The following is a 25713-nucleotide window of genomic DNA, read 5'->3' as shown; positions in this document are numbered from 1 at the left end:
TCCGTGGAATGTGGAATCTTCCCAGACCAGGGCTCGAACCCATGTTCCCTGCATTGGCAGTCGGATTCTTTTTTTTTTTTAATTTTATTGATTGATTGATTGATTTTTGGCTGTGTTGGGTCTTCATTGCTGTGCGTGGGCTTTCTCTAGTTGCAGTGAGCGGGGGCTACTCTTCGTTGCGGTGCATTGGCTTCTTATTGCTGTGGCTTCTCTTGTTGCGGAACATGGGCTCTAGGTGCACAGGCTTCAGTAGTTGCAGCACGCGGGGTCAGTAGTTGTGGCTCACGGGCTCTAGAGCGTAGGCTCAGTATTTGTGGCACACAGGCTTAGTTGCTCCGCAGCAGGTGTGATCTTCCCGGACCAGGGATCGAACCTGTGTTCCCTGCATTGGCAGGCAGATTCTTAACCACTGCGCCACCAGGGAAGTCCTCCCCCCCCCCCCCCACCTCTTCTGACTGGGCAGCCTTCCTTCCTCCCCGCCTTCCTTCCTTCCTTCTTTCCACAATGATTTCCCTGAATACCTCCCCCTGTTTTGTGCCATGCAGTATGTAGGCCTCAGGACTAAAACAATAAGAAACAATGTACCCTTCTCAGATTTTGGGGGTCTTCCAGTCTACCGGGTGAGGCAAAAGTCAACTGACGGCACAGACACAAGTGAATCAGTTATGAAGTGGAGGTTCATTTTACCAAGACTGCAGCCAATCAGGACACCTGGCCTTGCCATGGGGAGGTCAGGGATGGCTTCCAGTAGGAGGTGACCTCAGAGCACCTATCTGACAAGTTACCGCCAAAAGCCAGTTACCTTCTCCAGTGTTAGCTACCTCCAAAAGCCAGTGTCCTGCTCATTTATTCATTAATTCATTCAATTATTCATTCATCTATTGAACTCCCATAGGGCCTTAAGCATCATTCAAGGAGGTGGTGAGGACAAAACAGACAAAATTCTTTCCAGGCTGGAGCAAGATGGGGGGAAGGGGGGAAGCAAAAGAATGAACAAGATCATTCTGGAAGGGGGTAACTGCTGGGAAGAAAATAAAATAGAGTGAAAAGGAGTAAGTGCCCCCTCTTTCAAAACATGAGCCATAAAAACCCTTCTAATCAATGCTGACACCTTCTCCTGGGGCCGTGGGCACCTTATCATGCTCTAGCAGAAGGTGCAGGGAGGAGGGACTCCTCCCAGTGGCCCTGCTCTCTCAGCAGTTAACCTAGCCATTATTGAGTTCCTCCAGTATGCACCAGGCCACCCTCCCGGGATTAGACAGACCAGGTGCAGGGGCGGTGTAGCGGGGCGGAGGTTTTGTGTGCTCTTGGGCACGTCGCTCCCCCTCGGGGCCTCGGGTCTACAGAAGTAACTAGCGGTTCAGAGTGGGTTATCCAGCAGTCTGGCTGCCCTGACCTGCAAGCCTGAGCTCCTTAAGGAAATACCATTTAGTGTTGTCCTCCCAACAGCCCGCAAGGTGAGAGTGCGCGCATAGAGGTGTTTATCCCCATTTCACAGATGAGCAGAATGAAGCTCAAACAGGGGTTGTATGTCTTGCCAAGATGCGCGGCACTGACCCGAGAACTGACTCGGATCTTCAGCCCCCCGCCCCCGCCTCCGCCTCCGCCCTCGCCTCCGTCCGGGGTTGGCGCGACGGCCTCTGCCCCTTTAAGAACGCCCCACGGATGCAAGCAGGAAGGGGGCGGTGCCTGTGCCTGAGACGGATGTGCTCGTGCACCAATGGACGCTGCAGTCACCGCGGCGGCGTCCAATGGGCGCGGTGAGGGCGGTGCTGGGTGCCCGAGCCTGGTTCCCGAGGCGCGGCGGCCGCGGCTGGGGGCGGGGAGGGGGGCGCAGGACCCCAGGCTGGGGTCCCGGAGCCGGAGGCACGTGTCCCGGGGCGCCGGCGGGGTAGCGCTGGCCCGGAGCGCTGCCCGGACCTGGGCTAGTCCGGGGGCCGGCGCGGCGGGGGCTGCGGCTGCTAGGCGGAGTGAAGGGCCGCGGGGGAGGCGAGCCGGGGGGCGCGGGGGTTCTGAGTGCCGGAGAGGGCGCGGCCTGGTGAGGGCAGCTGGGGGTGGGGGCCACGGAAGGTCAAGGGCAGCGGCTGGGGGCGCTGCCGGCGGAGACGTGCAGGGCCGGGGGCGCCCGAGGGTTGCGGGGGGTCGGGAGCCCCAGACTGGTGGCGTCAAACAGGCGTGGGGCGTTGGGAACTTGGGTGGGAGGTTGACGGTAGGCCAGGCCGGTGCAGGGGGCGTCTGGAGAGCGTAGGGTGTTATGGGATGGGGAGGGGGGGCGTCTGGGGATATCAAGGTGTTGAGGGGCGACGGGCCAGCTGTGGGGGAAGCTGGCCCGGGCTGGGGTCGGTGCTTGGGGTGGGGGGAGGGCTATTTATGCGAGCGCAGGAGATTGTGAGGGTGGGGGCTGGGAGGGTCTCAGAAAATGGGACCCGAGCCCGGAAGGAGCAGGCAGGTGAGGGTTAGGGAGGGGATGCTGTGGGTTAGAATGACGGCTCTACCACCGCCAGAGCTTGGGGCCTGGGGGAGGCGGACAGTTCTTGATGGTCCAAGGAAGAAGCCGTGGGGGTCTCGACCACTCCTCCTCAAAGGAGACTACTTTGAGAAGGTGGTAAGAAGGCCTGAGGAGAGGAGAAAAGGCTCCCAAGGAATGGCTTGGGTCAAGGTCCCTGGTGTTGGGGGCGGTGGTATTAGGTTCAGTGTATGGAAGGAAAGCCTTGGGGTTTCTGGGTGGCTCCCCTTAGGAGAAGGGACAGCTGGAGGTGGGGAGCTCTGGTAAAGATTCAGTTATTTTTCCCTTGGGCTCTAAAAAATAGTCTCCCCAAGATCTCAGGGGTTGTCCCCCTGAAAAAAATCCCAGCACCAGCTCTGGACATTTAAGCAGATAAAGCCCTAGGTTCAAATCCTGCCTCCTGTGGTTGGCTTGCTCTGTGACCTTGGGCAAATGGCTTTGCCACTCTGGGCCTCAATTTCCTTTTCTGCAGGGGGAATGTTCCCTACTTCCCCGGGGTGTTTATAAAGATTAAATAATGGTTAATAATAGCTAACACTGTTTGAACCTGATGCCAGGGCTTGATGAGTGGGTTGTTAAGTCCTTTGGACAAACCAGGGTTGTTACTCTACCCACCCTGTAGATGAGGAAACTAAGGCCTGGAGCCCCTGAGTCACACAGCAAGTGATCGGCGGTGTGGAGAATGGAGGCAGAGGAGATTTGAGGGGCTTGGTGGGATTCTTACCCCCATCCATTCTCCCCACCAGGGCCAATTCCCATCCCCCCAGCAGCATGGCATCCTGTGCTGAGCCCTCTGCTGCGGACCCTGAGCCCACTGCCCCGCCACCTGCTGGGGTCCCACCACTTGAGGACTTCGAAGTGCTGGACGGGGTGGAAGACGCAGAGGGCGAGGAGGAGGAGGAGGAGGAGGATCTGAGTGAGCTGCCGCCACTTGAGGATGTAGGGCAGCCCTCACAGGAGGAGGCCGAGCAGCCCGGGGCCCTGGCCCGAGAGTTCCTGGCTGCCATGGAGCCAGAGCCTGAGCCCGCCCCAGCCCCGGACGAGTGGCTGGACATCCTGGGTAAGGAGCAGGGGTGGCTCGGGTTGGCCGACAGGGCCTGGACAGCTCAGGTTCAGGAGTGACCTTGGCCTAGGCCCTCTCCCCCTGAGCCTCATTTCCCCATCTCTGTTGTGAAGGAGGTTGGAAGTAAAACATGTGGTAACCACGTTGATCGCCAGCCACAGGCAGTTGCTCGAGACACTTCACGTTTATGCCCTTTTCTTGCCTCCCCACCCCATGACTTGCTTTCGCAGAGCTGTTAACAGGGCTCAGAGAGGCTGAATCACTTGCCCAGAGCCGCACAGCCAGCACAGCAGGCACTGGCAGCTCCCAATCCCCACTTTTCTTGGCATTTGTCTGGCAAGTGCCTGTCCCCAGAACAATGTGTCCTGAGGTCAAATAGATCTGTGGAACATTCCATTTTGTTCATCCCTGTGTCTGGTTGATAGTATTCATTAGTGTGCTAATTGTTCAGAAAAGTCCTGCAAGAAAGAAACTAGGAGAACCCACACATGTGCCACCCCCATGTACCCCATCACAACAACTCTAGAAGATAAACACAGCGATACTAGTTCTGATATCTAATACACTAAATAATGCTAATGACCACACAAATAATAGTAAAACGTTATTACTACCATCATTAGTGCTAATGATACAGTAGTATCAAATAATACTGGTACTGATAAAATCGAATTGGTACTGATTTCACCTCCACTACAGATATAAACCTTACTGCGCCTAAAAATAACACCAGGTGATATTTACTGAGCATTGGTTCTGTGCCAGGCCTGTGCATCATCTTAATTTTATCCTCACAGCAACCCCACGATGTAAGTCCTACCATATCCCCGTTTTACAGATAGGGAAACAGGCTCAGAGAGGTGAAGGCACTTGTCCAAGGTTGCACAGCCTCCTTGGCTGTATTAAAGTTTGGGAAGCTCTTCTCTAATGATATTAAGAGCTGCCCTGCTCCCTGCCTGAGCATGAGGATGGCTCTGTTTGTTTATATTCGAGCCAGCTGCTTTCTGAAGTCAGAATTCAGGTTTCTAGACAAGGAAACTGAGGCCTTGAGAGGGGCTGTGATTCTACATCCCCGGGTTTACCTGGGTGAGAGGCAGTGCCTGGTTGAGGTCCTACCAGCATATCCACTATTAGTGCCCAGAAACCTCAAGACACAGGGGTCTCTTGGCATCCACTAGATCATTGGTTCTCAAACTGGATGCAGGGGCATGTATAAGTTGGGGAGCACTGCAGAAATTTGGAACACTCTAGAATATTCCATAGTATTAATAGATCTCTCTGCCCCTAACCTTTAGACTGGGGTCTACTCAGACTCATGGTAGTATTTTCCAGACCAGTGGAATATTATGGAATACAGGTACTTGTTGGAACATGGGTGACTGCAGATGATGTCAGTCTGACGTGCCCCATAGGTGTAAGCCCTCTATTGCCCCAGCAGTTGTCATGGCATGACAGTGGGTGTCATCATTGCGGGGGCTCCTTGAGTGGATTCATGAGAGCACGGGGCCCCATGCCTGGTACTCAGTAGGTGTTGGCTGTGGCCATTTGGCCATTCCTAAGATCGTTTGGGGTATGGAGGGGAACATAGTGGTCTCTTCGGCCGCTGGAGGGGGGCGTTGGGGGCTACTTTTGCTTATAGGTCCTTCAGTGATGTGGTGCTTTGGTCGGGACACAGTCCTGGCATCACAGGTGCTCTGCTAACCAAGCAAACTACTCACTAGGTGTCACCAGGATACCCCCTGATCACCCCATTCCATGGCTGGGTAAATCGAGGTCCACACGTCACAGGGCTGAGATTGGAACCGGAGGAGGGAGGAGAGGGTAGCTCCAGAGTCTCATTACTGGGTATCCCTGCTGCCCTGATTGTGGTAGGCAGGATGGCTTTTCTCAGCCCTTTGCCCTCACTGAGCCTTGACTTTCTTTTTTTTTTCTTCTTTTGGCCACGCCGCCTGGCTTGCGGGATCTCAGTTACCTGACCACGGATTGAACCCGGGCCACAGTAGTGAAAGCCCGGACCCGGAATGCTAACCATTAGGCCACCGGGGAACTACCTTGGTTTTCTTAAGATAACAGACCAGCCAGCGTTCACTGAGCCCATCCTTGGAGCCAGTATCGTCAGTCCCCAAATCAATCCTTTCATGCCCAGTGTCCAAGCCGGGGACACTGAGGCCCAGAGGCATGGGGTCACCTGCCCAGTAGTGGCGGAGTGGCCACTGAAAACTCAGCTTGTGCCCTGGTGCTGTGCCACCCCCAGGATAGGCAGGGCTGGGGAGGGGGGAGTGCCCAGGGGGCAGCTGCCCATCTGAGCTGCTCAGTGACAGGCTGCTTGTCCCTGCTCCATGGCAGGGAATGGGCTGTTGAGGAAGAAGATGCTGGTTCCAGGCCCACCAGGCTCAAGCCGCCCGGCCAAGGGCCAGGTGGTCACCGTGCAGCTGCAGACTTCGCTGGAGAATGGCACACGGGTACAGGAGGAGCCGGAGCTGGTGTTCACTCTGGGTGACTGTGATGTCATCCAGGTGGGAACGGTGCAGGGCCTGGACAGTTCTGGGTGGGGAGGGGCTGGGGTGAGATGCAGGGGAGGTGGTGGTGGTGGTGGTGGCGGCCGGGTAGGTGGGCACTGCTGTACTGCACCTGGACCCACTCAACTCATGCCACTCCCCTCCCCGACCCCAGGCCCTGGATCTCAGTGTCCCGCTCATGGACGTGGGAGAGACGGCTATGGTCACTGCTGATTCCAAGTACTGCTACGGCCCCCAGGGCAGGTGAGTACCTGCTGCCTGCAGGGGTCCCTGTGAGGGTGAGGAAGTGGGTGGGACCGGTTGCTCCCCTATCTCACCCTATCTAGGTGCACATTTTATAGAAAAGGAAACGGGCTCCGGGAGGGGAACACCCGCACCAAGTCACGGAGCTCAAGAGTAGCAAGAGTTAACTTCCCTTGTGTTTTACTGAGGAGGGGGTGACGGCCCTTTCCCGCCTGTTCCCACTGAACCTAGTGTGTCTGGGGTTCAGTCATGGTGGCCGCTGGGTCTGAGTGCTGTCCCCACCCCATCCCCCAGCAGGAGCCCATACATCCCCCCACACGCGGCCCTGTGCCTGGAGGTGACCCTGAAGACTGCCGTGGATGGGCCTGACCTGGAGATGCTCACGGGGCAGGAACGCGTGGCCCTGGCCAACCGGAAGCGGGAGTGTGGCAATGCTCACTACCAGCGGGCCGACTTCGTGCTGGCCGCCAACTCCTACGACCTCGCCATCAAGGCCATCACTTCTAGTGCCAAAGGTGACTGCCAGGTCGAATCCCAGCACCTCCTCTGCAAAGCCATCCCCACTAGTGCTAGAAACTTCAAGCCACAGAGGGCCCCAGATTCAAAATGTTCTAGAAAATTCTAGAATATGGATAGATGTTTATGCCTAGTCTTTAGATATTTCTAGACTTATATCCCAGGTCCGTGGACTGTTATGGAGTGCAGGTAGATGTTGGAACGTGGGTGACTGCAGATATTGTCAATCCATGATCAGGCCCTCGTTCACTTAGGCTCCATTTTTGTCGACTCCTTGGGAGTGCCCTGAGGACGGCACTGGTCTTGGCCCATGTTAGAGATGGGGAAACTGAGGCCAGAGAGGCCTGAGGTCCCCCAGGGAGTAGGTGGTAGAGGCCCCAGCACTGGCATCTTGAAAACCCCCCATTTCCTGTGACTGGGACGCTCAGAGACCCTTCCCCCCCAGTCTCCTCCAGTACCAGCTGCAGTGGGGTGGGCCTAGGCCTGGGTCACATAATCCCTCTGCAGATGGTTGTGGGTGGCTGGCGGTGTGGTAACAGTGGCTGTAGTTGAGTGCTGTCCCCCAACAGTGGACATGACATTCGAGGAGGAGGAGGAGCTCCTGCAGCTGAAGGTGAAGTGTCTGAACAACCTGGCAGCCTCACAGCTGAAGCTGGACCACTACCGTGCAGCGCTGCGCTCCTGCAGCCTTGTGCTCGAGCACCAGCCCGACAACATCAAGGCGCTCTTCCGCAAGGGCAAGGTGAGCTGCAGCTCACAGGCAGCAGGCGGGCAGGCTGGCTCCCTGACCTCAGAGCAGTGGCGCTGGTCCCAAACCCTAGATTTGAGATAGGCACAGGTATCAGTCAGCCAAGCTCTCTGGGGTATAAATGGGGAAACTGAGGCTCAGACAGGTGCAGGGGTGTGGCCTGGGTCACAGCAATTCATTGACTGAGGCCAGATTTTTTTTTTTTTTTTTTGTGGGCTGTACTACATGGCATGTGAGATCTTAGTTCCCCAACCAGGGATCAAACCCGTTCCCCCTGCATTGGAAGCGTGGAGTCTTAACCACTGGACCACTAGGGAAGTCCCCTGACTGAGGTCGGATTTGAACCCTGGGTCTTAGGTTCTCTCTACTCCCCAACACTGCCCTTTGGCCCATTGATAACTGTTCTTTGCATATAACCCTTTGTGACTCCCATCTCCCTCAGAGTAAAAGCCGGGTTCTTATTTCAGCCTTTAAGGCTCTGAGCTATCTGGTCTTCCTCCTGCCATCATCTTCCAGTGTACTCTTGCTTTTTTGCATGCTGCTCAGCTTCTCCACTACTTGTTGCCTGGGCCAGGTCTGCTCCTACCCCCGTGCCTTTGCACAGGCTATGTTCTCTGCTTGAGATATTCATACCCCAAATACACCTATGGGTCCTTCTCTCACCTCCTTCAAGTCTTTGCTCTGATGTCACCTCCTCAGGAAGTCCTCCCTACAACACCCACCCTGACCCTCTGCCCTGCCTTCATGTTTCCTGTGTCACTGTCAGCATGGCCAGGTGTCATGCCTCTTGTCCATCTCCCTTACCAGAAGGTGGGGATTTTGTATGTCTCATTCACTGCTAAATCTCTAGCCCTTCAAACAGAGCCAGGCATACAGTAGGTGCTGAGTAAGTGCTGGTGGAATGTAGGAGTGAATTTGGCTTGAATGGATTTGACTTTAATTGCTTTTGTCCCCATCTCTGTTCATCTTCACCCTGTTGGGATAGGGGGTGCTTTCAGCATTTTTTAGCAGTAAACCAAGAAAACTGAGGTGCAAGCAAACGCAGGGTCACCTAGTGTGTTAATGAGAGGCCTGAGCAGGCCAGCCAGCATTTTTTAAGTGCTTTTTGTGTGTAGAGTTCTGCATAGAAACGGAGAGTAGAGAAAAGATGTTGTCCCTGTTTTTCAAGGGTTTAGAATCTTGTGGGGAGTGAGACTGTCTGCTCATGTAGCCTTATACATGTTTGGGTCTGCTGGTTGAAGGTGACGGAAAACTACTCAAATAGATTCAGCCAAAGGAATTAACGACTTGTGGAACTGCCAAGTCAGGGGTAATGGCTTCAGGCACAGCTGGATCCAGGTGTTTAGAAATGCTGTGCAGATGCTGTGTCTGTCTGCCGCGTTTCTCTCTCAGGCAGGCTCCTCTCTCAGGGTGACCAAGATGCTCCCTCCTGCTCTGCCAAAAGCTCCAGGCTTCCATCCCTTCCACTTAGCAACTGGCCTCTCAGTGGTACCAGCAGAGTTCAGGCTGGATCTCACTGGCTGGCTTGAGTCACATGCCTGGCTCTGAATCATTCGATGTGGCCAGAGCTTTGGCAGCATCCATTTGGCTTCTCGAGCCAGCCGAGGTGGTGAAGGAGGAGGAGAGACCAGCACCTGGGTCTCCTGCACAGGATGAGCCAGACACCCAGGAGAAGGAGCAGGTTAGGGGAGTGACACCAAGCCTGGTGGTCTGCTCATGTAGTCTAAGGGCTCAGGGGAGCAGTGTACGGGTGACTGGACCCCCGGGGCACTTGCTAGAGATACATTTGGGACTAGTCAGGTGGCCAGGAGCCTGGCAGGGCAGGGTCTCTTGAAGGAGAATGTGGCCCACCGTGGGTCCAGAATGATATACGCCCCACTTCCTCCCACAGGTGTTGGCCCAGCAAGGCGAGTACAGTGAGGCCATCCCCATCTTGAGAGCAGCCCTGAAGCTGGAACCTTCCAACAAGGTGAGCAGAATGGGGGCACCCTGAGATTTGCTGTGCCGGCCTGTCTGGGAAGTTTTTCCTGTGGCCTGCCCCTTAGCCTTCTTGCTGTGGCTCTCCCTATGGTGTTTCTACCTGGGAAGTGGCAGGGGGTAGGTAGCTGAAGGGCCCCAGCCCACCTGCTGAGGCCCTTATTGACCCTTGCATAGGCAGTCTGCACTCACCCCCAACAGGGGTCCCAGAGGCCAAGGGCACTAGCCAGCCTGGCCAATGCCAGTGTCTTCAGCTTTCTTCCCAGAACCTTCCTCTCTCCTGGCCACCCTTGCTCCACTCCATCTTCTGGCTTCCTAGGAGGATGGAGATAGCAGCCTTCACTTCGCCGATGCCCAGAGAATAGCTGACAGAATTCCCATGTCCCAGTGGTTCCAGCCCCGAAGGGCCCCAGGGCCCCAGAAAGGCAGACTGCTAGCAGTGATCGTTGGCTTCTGCTGCCACCTGCTCTCACAGACACCCCCCTCTCACAGACGATCCATGCAGAGCTCTCAAAGCTGGTGAAGAAGCACGCGGCCCAGCGGAGCACTGAGACCGCCCTGTACCGGAAGATGCTGGGCAACCCCAGCCGGCTGCCTGCCAAGTGTCCTGGCAAGGGTGCCTGGGTGAGCTGGGGCCGGCGGGCACAGGGAGGCTCCTAGAGTAGGGGCAGGGGCTATGGGCAGGGTACGCCATGCAGAGGGAGTTTCTTCATTTTGCAAACATCGATGTCTTCATGAACTGGGGTGTTGTGGACCATGCTGGGGACACAGAGAAGCCCAGTGCTGTGTGACCAGGACTAAAGCAGAAGATAAAACACAATCTGGAGGGCTCAGGGTGGGGCTCATCCAGAGGGGAAGGGGAGGTGTACCAGAGGAGGGGACATTTGGCTTGAGTTTTGATGCATGAGTAGGAGTTTTCCAAGAGGCAGGCAAGGCATTGTCAGGCAGTGGTTTCCTGGGAGGCCTTTTTGGGGCCTGTTGCTAGCTGAAGTGCAAGACATCCGTCTTGACCACTGTCTAGCCTCCTCTTCCCTCTCCTTTATCCACAGTCCATCCCATGGAAGTGGCTGTTTGGGGCAACTGCTGTCGCCCTGGGGGGCGTGGCACTCTCTGTGGTCATCGCTGCCAGGAACTGACCACCCAGGTGGCCGCCATCCCCTCCACTCACCGTGGACCCCACCCTGCGCTCCCTAACTCCCCCAGGCTCCCTGTCCACTGCCCTAACTGGCCTAGCCCCCTCCTCTGGGGCGGGGGCAGTGAGGTTTGGGGGTCGTGTGGCCCAGCGAGCAGGAGGGACTGAGCCCTATAGGAGGAAAGTGAGGCAGGGCCCGGGCCCCACGTCCAGCCCGGAGCAAGGGGGCCCTCATTCCTCCAGACCCAATTCCCACCCCTGACCCCACCCCCTGGGTTAGGTCCCAACAGGGTCCAGCCTCAGTTTCTCCTTCCCAACAGGCCTGGGGGCAGCCCTTCCCCCACCCATTCCCTGTCCAAGCGCCAACTCCTCCTGCCCCGCCTGCTGCCCTCTGTCCAGGTACCCCACCCCCCACCCCCCAACACACAGTGAAATAAAGCCTCCCACCCCGCACCCTGCTGGCTCTGGAGCCTTCTTCCACCATCCCTTGGGGCTGAGCCAGAGACAGCCTGTGCCTTGTCCAGGGTCACACAGGACCGTGGATATGGCCAAGCCAGGACTAGAGTGGGGGTTGTCTGCTCTCAGATCACAGCAGACCATCTTTACCAATGGGGACACTGAGACCTGGAATAGCGGGGCGTTATGCTCAGGGTCCCTGGTCAGACTCTGTGGGGGTTCACAGCTAGCTATGCTCCTTACCCCACCTCTCTTGACTCTGTTGCCTCTTCTGAAATTGGGGACCTTGATGGGACCTAACTGGGGACTCTGCTGAGCCCTCAGTGACCACAGGGGTCTGGCTGTGCAGCAAGAGGACAGCCCCATGTCTGGGCAGCAACATAGCCAGTGCAAAGGCCTTGGAGCAGCATGGAACCTCGTCTGTTCAAAGTTGATAAAGGTGGGTGGTCAGCAGAGCTGGACCCTGCAGGGCCTTGGGGGCTATGGGGAGGGGTTGGGAGCTCCATCCCATCTCCTTTTCCCTACAACCCAGGGCTGTTGGAGCTTCTTTCCAAAATGTTGCCCACCGTCACAACCAGGACAGCCAGAGCCAGTGTTTGGGCCTTTATTAACCTGAGTTCCTCTCACTGCTGCTGTCTCTGAGATAGACTACACAAGTGTTCGGCCTGCCCCCATCCCTTACAGTCCAGGAGTAGAAGCAACTGGCCACAGCCACCCAGCAGAAGGTGGCCATCAGGCCTGGAAACTAGATCTTTGCCCTGCCTGCTCCAGGCCGTTGCTGGGCCACCTGGATTACTCTCAGGGCATAAATTGGGGTGGCTTGGACCTGCTTCTCCTCTCCACCATTCAGCCCCCTTAGGTTTCTACCTTGTCCTCAGACAGGAAGGGGGCTCCATGGAAGGTGCTGGGGCGGGGACCATGGGTTGGCCAGGCTCGGGAGACCTGCATCTCAGGCAGGATACCCCCTCTTTCCTCAGTCTCCTTGACTTCAGGCTGGGAAGCTGGCCTGAAGGTTGGCCAGGGGGACTGTGGGCCGGCTGGGGTGACTTCCTGGCCCGGGTGTGAGAGTCACCACTGCTGACATTCCTGAGCACTGATTGTGTGCTGGCAATGGGGTTAGTCCACTGTTTACCCACAGCAGCCTTGTTCTGTGCCCATTTTTCATGTATGCTGGGGACAAGTCCTTTGTCGTATAGGTATATTGTGAATGTAGTTCCCACTCTGTGGCTCACTTTTCATTTTCTTAATGATGTCTTTCAAAGAGCAGACATTTAAAATTTGATGCAGTCCAATTGGTCAGTTTTTTTTCTTCCATTCCATGTGCTTTTTGTCAATATTTGCTGAGCCCAGCTTGTAGAGATTTTCTAGGTTTTCTTTTAAAAGTCCTATGGCTTTAGCTTTTGCATTGAGATCTATGAGCCACTTTGAGTTAATTTTTGTATGTGGTGTGAGGTTGGGGTTGAGGTTCATTTTTTTCTTCTTTTAAAATATTAATTAATTAATTTGGCTGTGCTGGGTCTTAATTGCAGCACATGAGATCTTCGTTGCCGCATGTGGGACCTTTAGTTGCAGCACACAAACTCTTAGTTGCGGCATGTGGGATCTAGTTCCGTGACCAGGGATCGAACCTGGGCCCCCTGCATTGGGAGCGCAGAGCCGTAGCCACTGGAGCACCGGGGAAGTCCCCATTTTTTTCCATGTAGCCATCCAGTTGTTGCAGAAACATCTGAAGACTTACTTTTCCCTAGTGAGTTACTGTGGCAGCTTTGTCAAAAGCAACTGACCACACATGTGTGTCTTTTCTGGACTCTGCTCTATGGTGAGGGTCTCTGTGTCCCCTTGGCAGGTTCCACACTGTCCTGAAGACTGTAGCTTTTTAGTAATGATGGAGTCAGGCTGGGTGTGCCCTCCACCTTTGCCCCTTTTCTCCATGGTTGCTTTGGTTGTGTCCCATTATTAGCTGAGCAGACTGAGGCCCAGAGAGGAGACATCTCCTGCCCAGGGTCCCACTACCTGGAAGCAACAGGCAGGATTTGGCCCAGGTCGGCCTGCCTCCAGAGCACATGCTCCACCCACCAGCTGGTTCTGCATCTTACTGCAAGTTAAGGCCAGGAGATGAGAAAGGCCTTGAATGCCATGGCCAGATGTGTGACTTTAATGTGTTCACCCCCTTGGTCATTCCATCCTCAGTAGTCTGAACAGGGTTGGGGTGGGGAGCCAGGGCATCCAGGACGAGGGGCATCGAAGTTGCCCTAAAGGCACAAGGAGGCCTTTGGTGGGTGGCAAACGGTGCTTGCTCCTGGTTCAGGCATAGATTGTGCAAACGTGTGCTGGCTGGCTGGTGCGTGGTATGTTCAGAGGACAACTAGGATGGATTTTTCTTTCACATCAAAACATATACCAGTGCCTTCTGTGTACCCTGTCTTCGGCGATGACTCAGCCTGAACTTGCCCTCGAGGGGCGCGACTCTCAGTGGGCTGTGAGTTGGAAGTGAACATGGTAGAATGAGCTTTGCGTGTGAGAGCTCATGTCTCCCGAGCACTTCAGTGGGATGACCTTTGCATACTTCCATCTCATGTCATCCTTAAAGGACAACTTCCTGGTGGGGAGTGTTGGCTGGGGTCACCCAGTGTGGAATCATCAGTGTCTCTGAATGCTTGTGCTCTATTTCTCCTCCTGGTGGAACTCACCTTTACTCCTCATCATGCAGATGGAGCTGGTTCCCCACCAGCCTTCAGGGGTGGATCTGCAACCCAGGCCTGACCAATCAGAGCATACTAGCCCCCTGGCCACAGTGATTGGCTCCTGGGTGGTCACGTGACACACAGTGAACTATTAAAGCCTTCTGTGGTACTTCTGCTGGAGCCATGAGGGCACCTGGAGCCCCACCTGCTTTAGAGTGCTAAAGAAATAACTCATCAGGCCTGGGTTGTCCAAACTATGCACATTTAAAGGACCGGCCCTTGACTGGCACCTGGGAGGTCACCTCTAGACTCTTGGAATGTCCTGACTGGTATAAGTGTTTACCTGAGGTTGTGGGCCACACCAGATAGTCCATGCTAACAATATGATTTAGGGTGGGGGCTTTTGGCCACATGATATCAGTTCAACCTCTGGACGGGCTGGAGACTGAGTTTCATCGCGTGGGTGGTCAGCCATATCTTCATGACTGACCCCTCCTCCCCAACAAAAACCCTGGACAAGGCTCGGGTGAGCTTCCCTGGATGGCGGTATTCCATGTGTGTTGTCACATGGAATTGCTGTCATTGCTGGGAAAATTCAGTGCTGTCTGCAGCCAGAAGCTTGTGCCTGGTTTCTCTTGGTTTCTGCCTTGTGCACCCTTTTCCTTTGCTGATCCTTATCCTTTCGCTGTGATCAACCATAGTCACGAGTGTAACAGCTTTTCTGGGTTCTCCTAGTGAATTATCAAACCTGAGGGCGGTCTTGGGGATCCCTGACAACAGATGTCTTTACCCCCATCCCGAGAAGAGCTGTGAGCGCCCCCCTACCCATTGCACAAATGAGTCCTGAGGCCCCAAAAGGTAGACTTGCTGGCTCTGAGGTGCCCAGCTAAGGGAGCACCGGAGCAGGCTGCTTGCTGGCCACCCTACCATGCAAAGGGGCCAGCTCCAAACTGAGTGTTCTCATGGATCATCACGTTCCCTTTGCTGCAAAACTGTTTGCTTCAAAATCCCAAAGGTCCATTTGCTCTGACCTAGCATCTCAAGTTTCAGGAAGTTCTGGGACAGATGTGCAGAGATGTGTCTCTAAGGGCTGTGCGTTGCAGAAGTTTTAAGGCGTTTCTAAGATTTCTCATCCTGTGTCATCCCAGGTCTGGGAATGTGGTAGACCTCACTCCCATGATTGTGTTGTTATTGGGCACAGTTTACCTTAAGATAACCTGGGTGGGCCTGACCCTGCTGGTTGTAGAAGAGGAAGTCAGAGGGATTCAACATGAGGGAGGTCTCTATTGCTGAGATGGAGGGGGCCACGTGGCCAGCGCCTGAGAGTGGCCCCCAGCTGACAGCAAGGAAGTGGGGACCTCAGTCCTACAACCACCAAAAAATGAGTTCTGCCAACAACCTGAAGGAGTTTGAACACAGATCCTTCTCCAGATGAGCCTCTGGATGAGGACACAGTCAAGTCAATACCTTGATTACAGCCTCATGAGACCCTGAGCAGAGAACCAGTTAAAACATACTAGACTTATGACTCACAGAAACTGTGAGATAATAAATGTTCCTTATATTAAGTCACTAAGTTTGAGAGACTTTGTTACACAGCAATAGGCAGCAATAGCAAACTAATACATATATTAGCGATAGCCAACTAATGAATAGTGGGTGTTCATCCCAGTGTAGTTTAAAAACCCACAAACTGCAAAGAACATAAATGTCTAACGGAAAGGTTATGTACATAAACTCTTGTAAACCCATTAATAATAATAACAATTTCCATGACGATGCCATTTGCCTTTGGTCTAGGGCCAGGCTCTTGGGTAAATGCTGTTATTATCCCTATTTTATGGATGAACAAAATGAGGAACAGAGAGGGTGAGACACATCCAAGGCTACAAGGGGTGAGGGTCAGGCTAGGGTCACTGTTCCCATCACAGAGCTAGACCTTTTTCAATGGGCTTGTTACGTGGAATATATGTTGAGAGGCTACTCAAGGTGATCAACTGGCTTCCAATTTCTTGAGTGACCTAGTTCTTAAAGGCTTTTGGAGAGCATGCCAATGCCTGATGATTTCCTCCATTATCATTTCAGGGGTCCTGTTGGGAGCCACTGGGGCATTCAGTGTAAAGTGGAGAAAAATCAATACTTGTTACCAAGCACTACAGCCCATTGTTGCAGTGTTCCTAAGTCTTTTAACTTCTCTAAGTGCTCAGTTTCCTCATCTGGCAGATGGGACCAAGTCACTGTATCCACCCCGAAAGGCAGTTGTGGGTGCCAGACACTGAGCACAGAGCCTCGTGTGTTTTAAACACTCTACGTGGGGTGACTGTTACTAGTACTGTTGTCTGTTTCTCAGATGAATCCACTTACACTCAGAGAGGGGAAATGCCTTTCCCAATGTCACACAGCAAGCTGGTCAGCACTTAGAGCTGGCTCCTCCCATGTTCTACTCCATTCAGCAGTCTGGCTGTCTCTCCCCTCCTCATCCTCTTAACTCCAGACTGCCTGCTCCACAGCTACCCTTCTTGCCTTTCTGTGGCCCTTCTAGGGGCAGTGCAGCCCTGGCCTGCTCCAGTATTTTCCTGGCCCAGCCTCCGGATACGCAGTTGGGCACAGCAGTGGGTAAATAGGTCAGCGTGTCTGAGCAAGTGCTGGCATGTTGGTGGTAGGATGATCTGATCCTAGATGAAGGGTGGAGGATCCCAGAGCTTTGGCCCTGAGCTCAGACAGGCTGGAGTTGGAATCTCTGCAGCAGTATGTAAGACCTTCCAGATTCTCCGGGCCTCGCTCTCCCCATCCCTGAAATGGGCTGATAACTGTGTTGTGAGGATTAAATGAGATCATTTATTAATTCAACACATATTTCCTGAGCACCTACTCTGTGCTAGGCCCTGTGCTGGGGTTGTTCAATGAGGAAATACAGAAAGGGACCCAGGTACCAGAGGCAGGATGAAGGGTAATCAGGAGGGCTCTGGATCAGAAAGATCCAAGTTCAAAGTTCCAAGCAGCCCATTCACTGGTAGGGTGAATATCGTCACATGTTGCCTAACCCTTTTGAGCCTCAGTTTCTCCATTTGTAAATGGAGATATTAATGACAGGTATGGAAAAAGGTTTCACAGAATCTAGCATTGCCTTTAGGGTCAGCAGTTCATGATCGGGGTAAAGAGATGGTAGTGCCAGCCTGGCACTGGTGGGCAGAACTAATGAGACCACCTGGGTAGAGACATACACCTTCACCTTCCTGTCTTGCCTCAAAATATTCATTCTATGACCACCGTAAATTAGATTCAAGCGAGAAGGAAAACAACTCAGGAACTTTTTGCAGGTCAGAAGACCCAGGAGCCCAGGAGGAGCTCTCCTGGGCAAGCCAGAGCTGGTCTTCAGCTTCAGTTTCCCCACATGTAAAACAAGAAATTGACAAAATGGCGCAGTTCCTGTGAAAAACAGCTTGGCAGTTTCTCAGAAGGTTAAACATAGAATTTCCATATGACTTAGCAATTTCATTCCCAGGTATAGACCCAAGAGAAGGGAAAACATCTGTCCACACAAAACCATGTACATAAATGTTCACAGCAGCACTATTCGTAATAGTGAAAAAGTGGAAACAACCCACATGTCCATCAATGGATGAATGGATAAACAAAATGTGGTTTATCCACACAATGGAATATTATTCAGTCATAAAAAGGGATGAAGCATTGATACAGGTAACAGCATGGACTAACCTTGAAGCCATCATGCTGAGTGAAAGAAGCCAGTCACAGAAGGTCACATATTATATGATTCCATTAATACGAAATGTCTAGAAAAAGCAAATTCATAGATAAAGTAGCTTAGTGGTTGCTAGGGGCTGGGGAGGGGGGATGAGGAATAACCTGCTTAGTGGGTATAGGGTTTCCTTTAGGGGTGATGAAAATGTTCTGGAACTAGATGGTGGTAGTGACTGCACAGCACTGTGAATGTACTAAATGCCACAGTATTGTACACTTTAAATGGGTTAATTTTATATGTGAAATTTTTTTTTTAATAGGAAAACTGGACAACCACCATCTCTCAGGGCCCGTGGGGATGTAGGATTTTATTCTATTAAAAGTCTACTCTTGGGACTTCCATGGTGGTCCAGTGGGTAAGACTCCGCGCTCCCAATGCAGGGGGCCCGGGTTCAATCCCTGGTGGGGGAACTAGATCCCACACGTATGCCGCAACTAAGACCCAGCGCAGCCAAAATAAATAAATAAATATTAAAAAAAAAAAGTCTAGTCTTATTGCGAGCAAAGTTTACCAGCCCCCACAATTCCCCAACAACCTTAGGGAAGCCCCACCAGCCCAACCCAGCGTCCAACGCGCGCTCGGTTTGCATAGTCACGCCCACCCACTCAGCCTGCAGCTGGTTCCGCCCCCCCCCCCCCCCCCACGTGTTTTGCGCCGGCCTGGCCCCCTCCGCGCCCTCGTTGGGGCTCTCAACAGAAGCCAAAGGCGGAAGACTTGGAGAGACTGCGTAAGTAATACATCACGTCAGCAGCTGGTGGGGCGGGGCTTCGACGGGCCTGGTTGTCAGGGTCATGAATAATACACATTGAGGCGGGGCCTGAATGTGGGCGCGTGTCGGGGCGGAGTCCGGGCACGAAAGCGGACACCTCTAGAGTTCTGAGAGGTGGGGCCATCCGCGCCTTATGAATATGCAGGAAGTCGGGGCGGTGACTGTGGGCCTCACTAGGCCCGCAGGGTGGCGTGGCCAGCCGCGTCTCACGAATAATGCAGCACATCGGCGGGGGGTGCGACGGCGATTGTGGTTCTCGCTGGATCCGGAGGGGGCGTGGCCAGTCGCGTCTCATGAATAATGCAGCGCGTCAGCGGGCGGCGGGGTGGGGCGCGGCCGGCGCGCCTCCGGCCCTGGAGCCGGGAAGGGGGGGGCGGGGGAGCGATGGTCGCAAGATGGCGGCGCTGAAGGAGGCTCGGAGCTACGGGCTGTCGTGCGGGCGAGTGAGCGACGGCAGCAAGGTGTCCGTGTTCCACGTGAAGCTCACCGACAGTGCCCTGAGGGCCTTCGAGAGCTACCGCGCCAGCCAGGTGAGTGACACGGGGCTTGGCGCGGCCGTCGGGGACGTCGGGGCGCAGGTCGGCCTCGCGCGTCCCTCTCCGTGGCGTCCTTGCCTGGGGGCTCGGGGTCCGGCGTCTGAGGTGCTGATCGCGGGTTCCTGGGCCGGTGGGGCGCGGGGTGGGCACCTGTCCGGCTCGGAGCGCGGGGAGCTTCGGCGCGGAGAGACGACCCTGGCGGGCGGCCCAGGGCGGCCAAGGGGCCCGAACTCGCGCGCCTGGTCCGGGGGACGTCTGTGTCGGCACCTGGAGGCGTCCGGGGCCTTTCCCGACTTACCCGGCACCTGGGCAGGAACTCGTTTTTTCACCTGACCAGGGGAGGGGGTGGAGGCAGCGCCGTCCGAGCACGGGAGGTGGGGGTTTGGGACTTCTCAGTCTGGCTCCTTGTAGGGTGGCTGGTAGGGATGGCTGACTGCACTCCTGGGGAGCAGCTTTAACGTCTAGGACGCTGGCAGGGTGGGTCAGTGGGGCACCGCTGTCGGGGCATCTGTGGGGTCCTGTTCCGTTTGTTTATGGAGGTTGTGTCTACACTTGGGGGCCGTCTTTGATGCTTTCCAATGAGGCCTCTGGAGTTGGGTTCACTCTTGGTTCTTGTGAAGGGGAGTTTGGGCAGAACCTGACAGCTTGTCCCCAACTCCCTAGGTGAACCTGAATCACTGGACACCTTTAGAAAGTGGGAGTGTTTTGGGGAGGGAATTGCTGGCATGGTGCCTCTCCCAAGCTGGGAGCCTGTTGTGGGCACCTGGGGAGGAGCTCTGGCCACTGCACCTGGCTGCTGACTCAAACTTCTCAGGGGCCGATTTGGGCCCATCTCGGGAAGTTCGAGGCGTTTCAGTTCTGCCACCTGGTCCGGGGGGATGGGGAGAGGCTTCTTTCTACCTTCTTTCAGGCCTGACTTTGGGGCACATCTGGGGCCCGTGGTCAGAAACTGCTTCTTCCCATTTCTGTTTGTGTCATGGCGCCCTCCTCCTGTGTTGGGACAGAAGTTGCAGGTGCCCAGTGGTCAGGTCCTGAGGGGAGGTGGTTTGGGAGCCCTTTTCCTCCTTTCCTGCAAAGTGGGGGCTTCATAGTCAGTGGCTGTAGGGGGAGGGGTCTGGCGTCAGGTTCAGGGAGGCCCTAACGTGTGCGTGTGTGTGCGCGCGTGTGTACTGGGGATGGGGGGGCCTCGGGCGGGTGAGGAGAGAGACTAACTAGGAAGGAATGTGGCTTTCTTCCTGCCCTGGACTTGTTCGGCACCATTAGCTAAGCTGGGAATTTCTTCCCCTGTTTTGTTCCCAGTGCCCACCCTTCCCGCTCTTCTTCCCACTTTTTTGGACAATTTCCTTCCTGTCCTCGTGTCTCAGTTTCCCCTTCATAGAACCGGGATTTCATCTTTCTGGAAGAGTGAGTTCTCACCTTGTCAAAAGGGATTCCCCAAGGTGAGGCTGGGGTGCCAATGCAGGTGAGGAGGAGGGGGCACGGTGGCCAGCTTGAACCTCCCTTCCTTGTGGAATTCCAGCCGGGAGTCTTTTTCCCTGGGCAATTCTGACTTGTTCCCCTGGAAGGCAGGATTTCCTAGAAACAGCTGGGGGAGAGCTTATGCGTCATGTAAATAAGGTGAGCTTGGTACCTGGTCACTGTGAGTTCGGAGCCCCGCCTTCCCTGCCATGCTGCCCTCCCTTGATCTAGTTGTCCGGAAGGCCTGCCTGTGCGTCCACCTCATGCTGTCACGCTGCTATTTTTAATTTAGGGTGTTGGTTACATCCCCTAAGCTGGATCTTCCTCCTGTGAGGGTGAAGGTATAACTGTAGACTCAAGTTCGTCCCACGGAGAGCCCAGCTGTGTATGTCTGTGTTGATCAGCCGGAAAGGGCTCCCTCGAAGAGCTTCTCCTTCTCAAGCTACTCGTGTTAACTTGGCTAGCTGGGCTAAATTTTGGGGGTGACTCAAACTTTCATTTTTCTCAGAGGCTGACTTGTCATTTAAGTTACTTGGCAGTTTTGTATTTAATCTTATCCAGTGGGCAATGTAGTGGACTGAAGTAAAATCAGGGCAGCTTGGGCACACTCAGTGTTCTTGGGTGGTGGGCATGGGGAAGGCGGCTTGAAGAACTTGTTTGTGTGACTAGTGAAGTGTATTGGTTATTAACAAAACCTCATATGTTTGACTGTCAGTAGCGTCTAGAGTTTTCTATTCTCTAGCGCTGTGGTTATATGGTTTGCCAGTGGCAACTTGTGGGGAGGGTTTTTACTTTTACAAAATTTTTACAGTTGCCCTTGAACAACACAGGTTTGAACTGCCCGGGTCCACTTGTATGTGGATTTTTTTTCACTAAACACATACTACAGCACTAGGGGACCCACGGTTGGTTGAATCTGCAGGTTCGGCACTCAGGATATGGAGGGCCGACTGTGAAGTTTATAAGGGATTTTTGACTGCTCAGGGATTGGTGCCCCTAACCCCTGTGTTGTTCAAGGGGCAACTGTAATTGCAAAGAGGTTTTTACAGACTCAAATGTGGCAGGGGCCTGGAGAGGAGCATCCTTCAAAACTTTCTCTGTGGCTCCTGGGAGCCTAGCTGTTGGAGTAGCCGGAGAAGTCCCTGACAGCTTCCCTCTGCAGAGAGGTCTGGAGTCTGAGCTGCCTTTGTACAGACCTAGTGACCAGCCTGGAACATGGTGGAAGGTAAAGATGTAGTCATATGTGCAGCTGCCACCGTCCAGACTTGGGCTTCACGCAGTCTTGAGTGCATCCCAAGGCACTCCCGTGGATCTCCCTTTTCACTGTGATGGGTTACTTCCGGGAGAGAAGAGAGGGGAAGCGTAAACACAGCCCATCTTTCCAAGACAGCATCATGCGCCTGTTCAGAGAAGTGTCCCTGACAGTGATTGAACGGAAGTGACCTTCCCTGGGGCACCTCCCTCGACCACCTGAGTATTTCATCATCGGATTTGGTGGGCTCTGTTGCTGAATGATCCTCCCCTCCCCAGATTAAAAGGTCTTTGATGAAGAGTAGCATATTGTTGTTTGAGGGCCCAGGGAGGGGCCCAAACAACCTGGGAATTGGAGCCTATCTGGGTTTGAATCTCTGAATCTCGGCTCTACCTGCGTGAGGCCTTGGGTCAGTGCCTGACCCCTCCCGGTCCAGGTTCTCCTCCTCAGAGCTATGAGGATCCCAGTGGCTGCTCTGGTTCCTTCTTCTCTTTAGGATTATGAGTGTCCCAGTACCTGACCCCTCCCAGCTCCAGATCCTTCTCTCCGGACTCAGGGCCCTGCCCTCTCTGAGCTCTGGCTCCTCCTCTCAGGGCTGTTGGGATTCCTTTGGCACACGTGCGGCCCTCAGTGCAGCCCTGACCCCTCCCAGGTTCTCAGCACTTGGTGTCGGTACTCAGGGCTGGTTCCCACCTGGAGGTTTGAGCAGAGACTATAGGAGAGCCTGGGCTCCTACATTTTCCCAAATCTGATTGAGCGCCTGCTCTGTACAGGGACACTGCTCAGGGGCTGGACATTTATAAGTGACCAAATGAGTCCCCAGTCGAGCTGGCATTCTAGAGGCAGGAGACAGATGATGAACAGGGTGGCACAGAAATCAGCATGAAGAGCTTGTCAGCAGTCATTGTCAGGAAGGAAATAAAATGGGGCGATGTGAAAGGGCGCTGCCTAGGAGATGCCAGAGCTGAGGTCTGCTGGGCGAGGGGTCCCCTGGGGGGAAGGGGTGTGAGTTCCAGGCATGGCACATGCATAGGCCTTGAGACATGAGGGGCTGGGGAGGGTGTTTGGGCAGGGGGCAAGGCCCAGGTAAAGACGTGGAGGCAGCTGCAGGGCTCTGTCCTGGGACGGGCTTAGGAAGAGGAGGTCTGCAACAATACTCTGTGACTGTTCTGACCCACGCTGGGGGCTGCTTGCCTGCTGCTAAGGGGCTAGCTGCGTGGGTGTCAGCCTGGCCACCGGTGGCAGGAGGAGCCTTAATTTAGCCTCTACTCCCCTCCCACTGTGAGGCCCCAGGAGGTGGGTTTGTCTCTCCTTCCTGGGGGGCTGCCCCACTCGGCCCTAACTAGGTCGCTTCTTGTCTGTTTTTCATATGAGCTGTCTTTATTTTTTTAATTTTTTTGGCTGCGTTGGGTCTTCGTTGCTCCACACAGGCTTTCTCTAGTTGTGGCGAGCAGAGCCTGCTCTTCGTTGGCGGTGCACGGGCTTCTCATTGCGGTGGCTTCTCTTGTTGTGGAGCACGGTCTCTAGAGCGCAGGCTCAGTAGTTGTGGCGCATGGGCTTAGTTGCTCCGCGGCATGTGGGATCTTCCCGGACCAGGGCTCGAACCTATGTTCCCTGCACTGGCAGGCGATTCTTAACCACTGCGCCACCAGGGAAGTCCCCGAGCTGTCTTCAGGAATAGCTAAATTCGCTGCCCCTCTTGGCCTCTGGCCAGGCCCCTGTAAGCCCGTTGTCCAGGCATGTGTCACCTTCTTGACAGTTTTGGCAGGAAGGCTAGCTTATTGTTCCCACTGTTCATTGGGGGCAGTTGAGGCTCTGAGGGGCAGCGTTGCCTGCCTGAGGTCATGCTGACTGTCCTCACCGGCCCAGGCTGCCTCTCCAGTTGGGCGGGAGTTTGAGCCACAGCTATGAAAGGGAGTCCCACTGTGGTCTCAAGTCCTCATGACATGCCAGCATCCCAGGGTCCCGAGAACATTGGTGACATGAGTGGCCATGCAAATTCCTGAAGTCGCCAGCTTTGACTGTCCCGTGCCCTCTCCCCTGAGAAAGCTTGCAGGTGATAACCAGTGCCTGTGGATTGTGCCCTGCATGCCAGCGCTGGCCTGAGCTGTACATGTTACTTCATCTTGTCCCCTGGCTGTCAGCCCTGTGGTGGGGAGCGGTTCTCAATTCTCAGGTGAGGAAACAGGTAAAGACTCTGGGAGGCCGAGTCACCAGAAGGAGTCTCCCAGCTGGGATGGGGCTGAGAACCGGGCATCTGGCTGGAATGCAGTATGTGTGGCCTTGAGCTTTGCCTTCTCTGAAGGGTGGTGGCCGAGTGGACTGGGCTGGCCCATTGGTGTCAGGAGCATGACGTAGGGGTTCGGTTTGCATGTGTGTTTCAAGGTGGGCACTCAGTAGGTCTGGGTGGGGTGAGTCCCTCCCAGAGGCGCACGTCTCATAGGTACTGAGGGAAGGCGAGCAACCTGGGGTATGGAGTGAGTGCTGGTCATTTCTGCAGATGGCCTATGAGGCTGTGTGAGGGGCCAAGCCCCGCATCTGCCACTGTGACCCTTGACTAGGCTTCCGGCAGCCATTCACCATGGTGACTGTGTGTAAACAGCCGGTGGCTCTCGGAAACCCACCCTCTGTTGACTCATCGGCAAGGCCAGAGTTCATCACCCTTGAAGTAGTTTTGACATCACACCCGGATTGTGACATCTCTGGGGAGTCCTTGAAAAACAAGACTGTTTCTCCTGTTCCGTGCATCTCTTGTCCCGGAGCAGACCCTGGTTTTGGGAAATCTGCTTCCTCATGGCAACAGCCCTGCTCAACGTGCCTGGCTGGAAATCCATCCTGTGCCTTTGGGTTTGCTTCCCCTAGGTCCTTCACTTGTAGGGCCTTGCTCCCTTGCTCTCTGCCTTTACGACTTTCTCCTTGGTCTGTGACTCGCGTGGCCTGGAGGTGTCTGAGATCTCACCTCTAGCGATACGTGGCCACTCTGCAGTCACCCAGAGACCACAGGGATGCTTTCCAGAACAATCCCTGCAAACAGCCTCTGACCTGTAGTGCAGTAAGTGACACAGACAGGCACCATGTACAGTTTTATCACTTTGCTTTTTAATAAAGAAGCTGGTGTCCAAGTAAACCATTCAGGGGGAGATCTCCTGCTCCCACACTAAGTGGCTGCACTGGAATCTGACGCTAATTATATCCTCCTAGCTGGGTCCCTCCCTGGCCACACTGAGATGCGGCTCCTGGCTGAGTCACCAGGTCAAAGGGGTGCGTTGGTGACTCGCCACAACCCTTCCAGAGGGGAGGGGGCCTCACATGTCTGTGAAGTTTGTGGGGTCACCGAACTCCTGTTTAAAAGCGACACATGTCAAAAGTTTCTTTCTTTTTACCACAAAAGCTGTAGAGTTCAGTGAGGAACACTAGCAATTCCCTGTTCCATGGGCTGTTGTTGGCACCTCAGCGCCTTCCTCTGTCTTGCATCCAGAGGAAGTGGACATCATAGTGGTGTCCTCATATAATCTTAGGTCTCGATTCTTTTTTATCGCAGTGCTAAACTTTGTTTTTTAGTGGCTTTAGTCCTAGTCTGCTGTCCGGTACTGAGGGCTGTGCAGAGATGCTGAATTGCAGTGAGAGGCATCCCTGGTGTACCTGTGCATTTGCGAGTGGAGCTGGAGGTTGCAGGTGCTGAACGGTGCAACTATTGTTATGTTGAAATTGAGGCCCAGGAGGGATATGGTCTGGTTTGTGGTGTTGGATGCTCAGGGAGGTCAGGCCTAGAGGTGGGGAGGCTGGGGGTGGAGACTTTGATGGCCTGAGCTGGGGTCCACTGGGGTCGGGCAAGGGGACAGATGTAGAAGTATTTGGGCTGCCACCTGAACCTGGTTGGGGGAGGTGGACATTTCTGACCTTTCCTGATTCTGGCCATAGGGCAGAAGTGTCTTTGCACACTCGGCTTACTGTCATGCCTGAGCTGGGTTTGTGAGAGTCGGGTTATGCAGGGCTTGATGAGACGCTAATGGTCACCTCTGGAGTGACGCTTGGCTGGAGGAAAGGCGACTGTGGCTGATCAGAGAGCTGCTGCAGGTCTGTGGTGG

General features: G+C 54.5%; 3 protein-coding genes across 10 annotated transcripts in view; 2 read left to right on the top strand and 1 right to left on the bottom strand.

Annotated features, from left to right (window-relative positions):
• UBA52 (ubiquitin A-52 residue ribosomal protein fusion product 1) overlaps window positions 1–25713 on the bottom strand; it is a 142723-nt gene that overhangs the window by 13746 nt on the left and 103264 nt on the right. The window lies entirely within an intron of this gene.
• On the top strand, window positions 1743–11157 carry FKBP8 (FKBP prolyl isomerase 8). Of its 5 annotated transcripts, none has more exons than XM_033853976.2 (9): window positions 1743–1866; window positions 3253–3566; window positions 5916–6085; window positions 6243–6331; window positions 6626–6846; window positions 7417–7589; window positions 9487–9564; window positions 10065–10196; window positions 10622–11157. In XM_033853976.2, exons 2-9 carry the CDS (start codon window positions 3278–3280, stop codon window positions 10706–10708), a joined length of 1239 nt encoding a protein of 412 aa, XP_033709867.1. In that variant the 5' UTR covers window positions 1743–1866; window positions 3253–3277; the 3' UTR covers window positions 10709–11157. The 5 variants fall into 5 exon arrangements, with proteins under 5 accessions (XP_033709867.1, XP_073659195.1, XP_033709866.1 ...); XM_073803094.1 differs by lacking the exon at window positions 1743–1866 and adding an exon at window positions 2479–2605; XM_033853975.1 differs by lacking the exon at window positions 1743–1866 and having other exon boundaries at window positions 5916–6031; window positions 6629–6846.
• Window positions 18750–25713, top strand: part of ELL (elongation factor for RNA polymerase II) — an 80400-nt gene continuing 73436 nt past the window's right edge. For 2 of the 4 annotated variants that reach the window (XM_073803077.1, XM_073803079.1), the window contains exon 1: window positions 18751–18909. In XM_073803077.1, coding sequence (XP_073659178.1) covers window positions 18775–18909 — 135 coding nt within the window. In that variant the 5' untranslated portion in view covers window positions 18751–18774. Of the gene's footprint in view, window positions 18910–25713 lie in introns of all 4 variants that reach the window. The other 2 variants (XM_073803078.1, XM_033853961.2) reach the window with 2 other exon arrangements.

Source organism: Tursiops truncatus, chromosome 3 (assembly GCF_011762595.2).
Source record: "Tursiops truncatus isolate mTurTru1 chromosome 3, mTurTru1.mat.Y, whole genome shotgun sequence".
NCBI lineage: Eukaryota > Metazoa > Chordata > Mammalia > Artiodactyla > Delphinidae > Tursiops > Tursiops truncatus.
The sequence above is the reverse complement of the archived record's forward strand: the minus strand, read 5'-3'. Positions and strand labels throughout refer to the sequence as shown.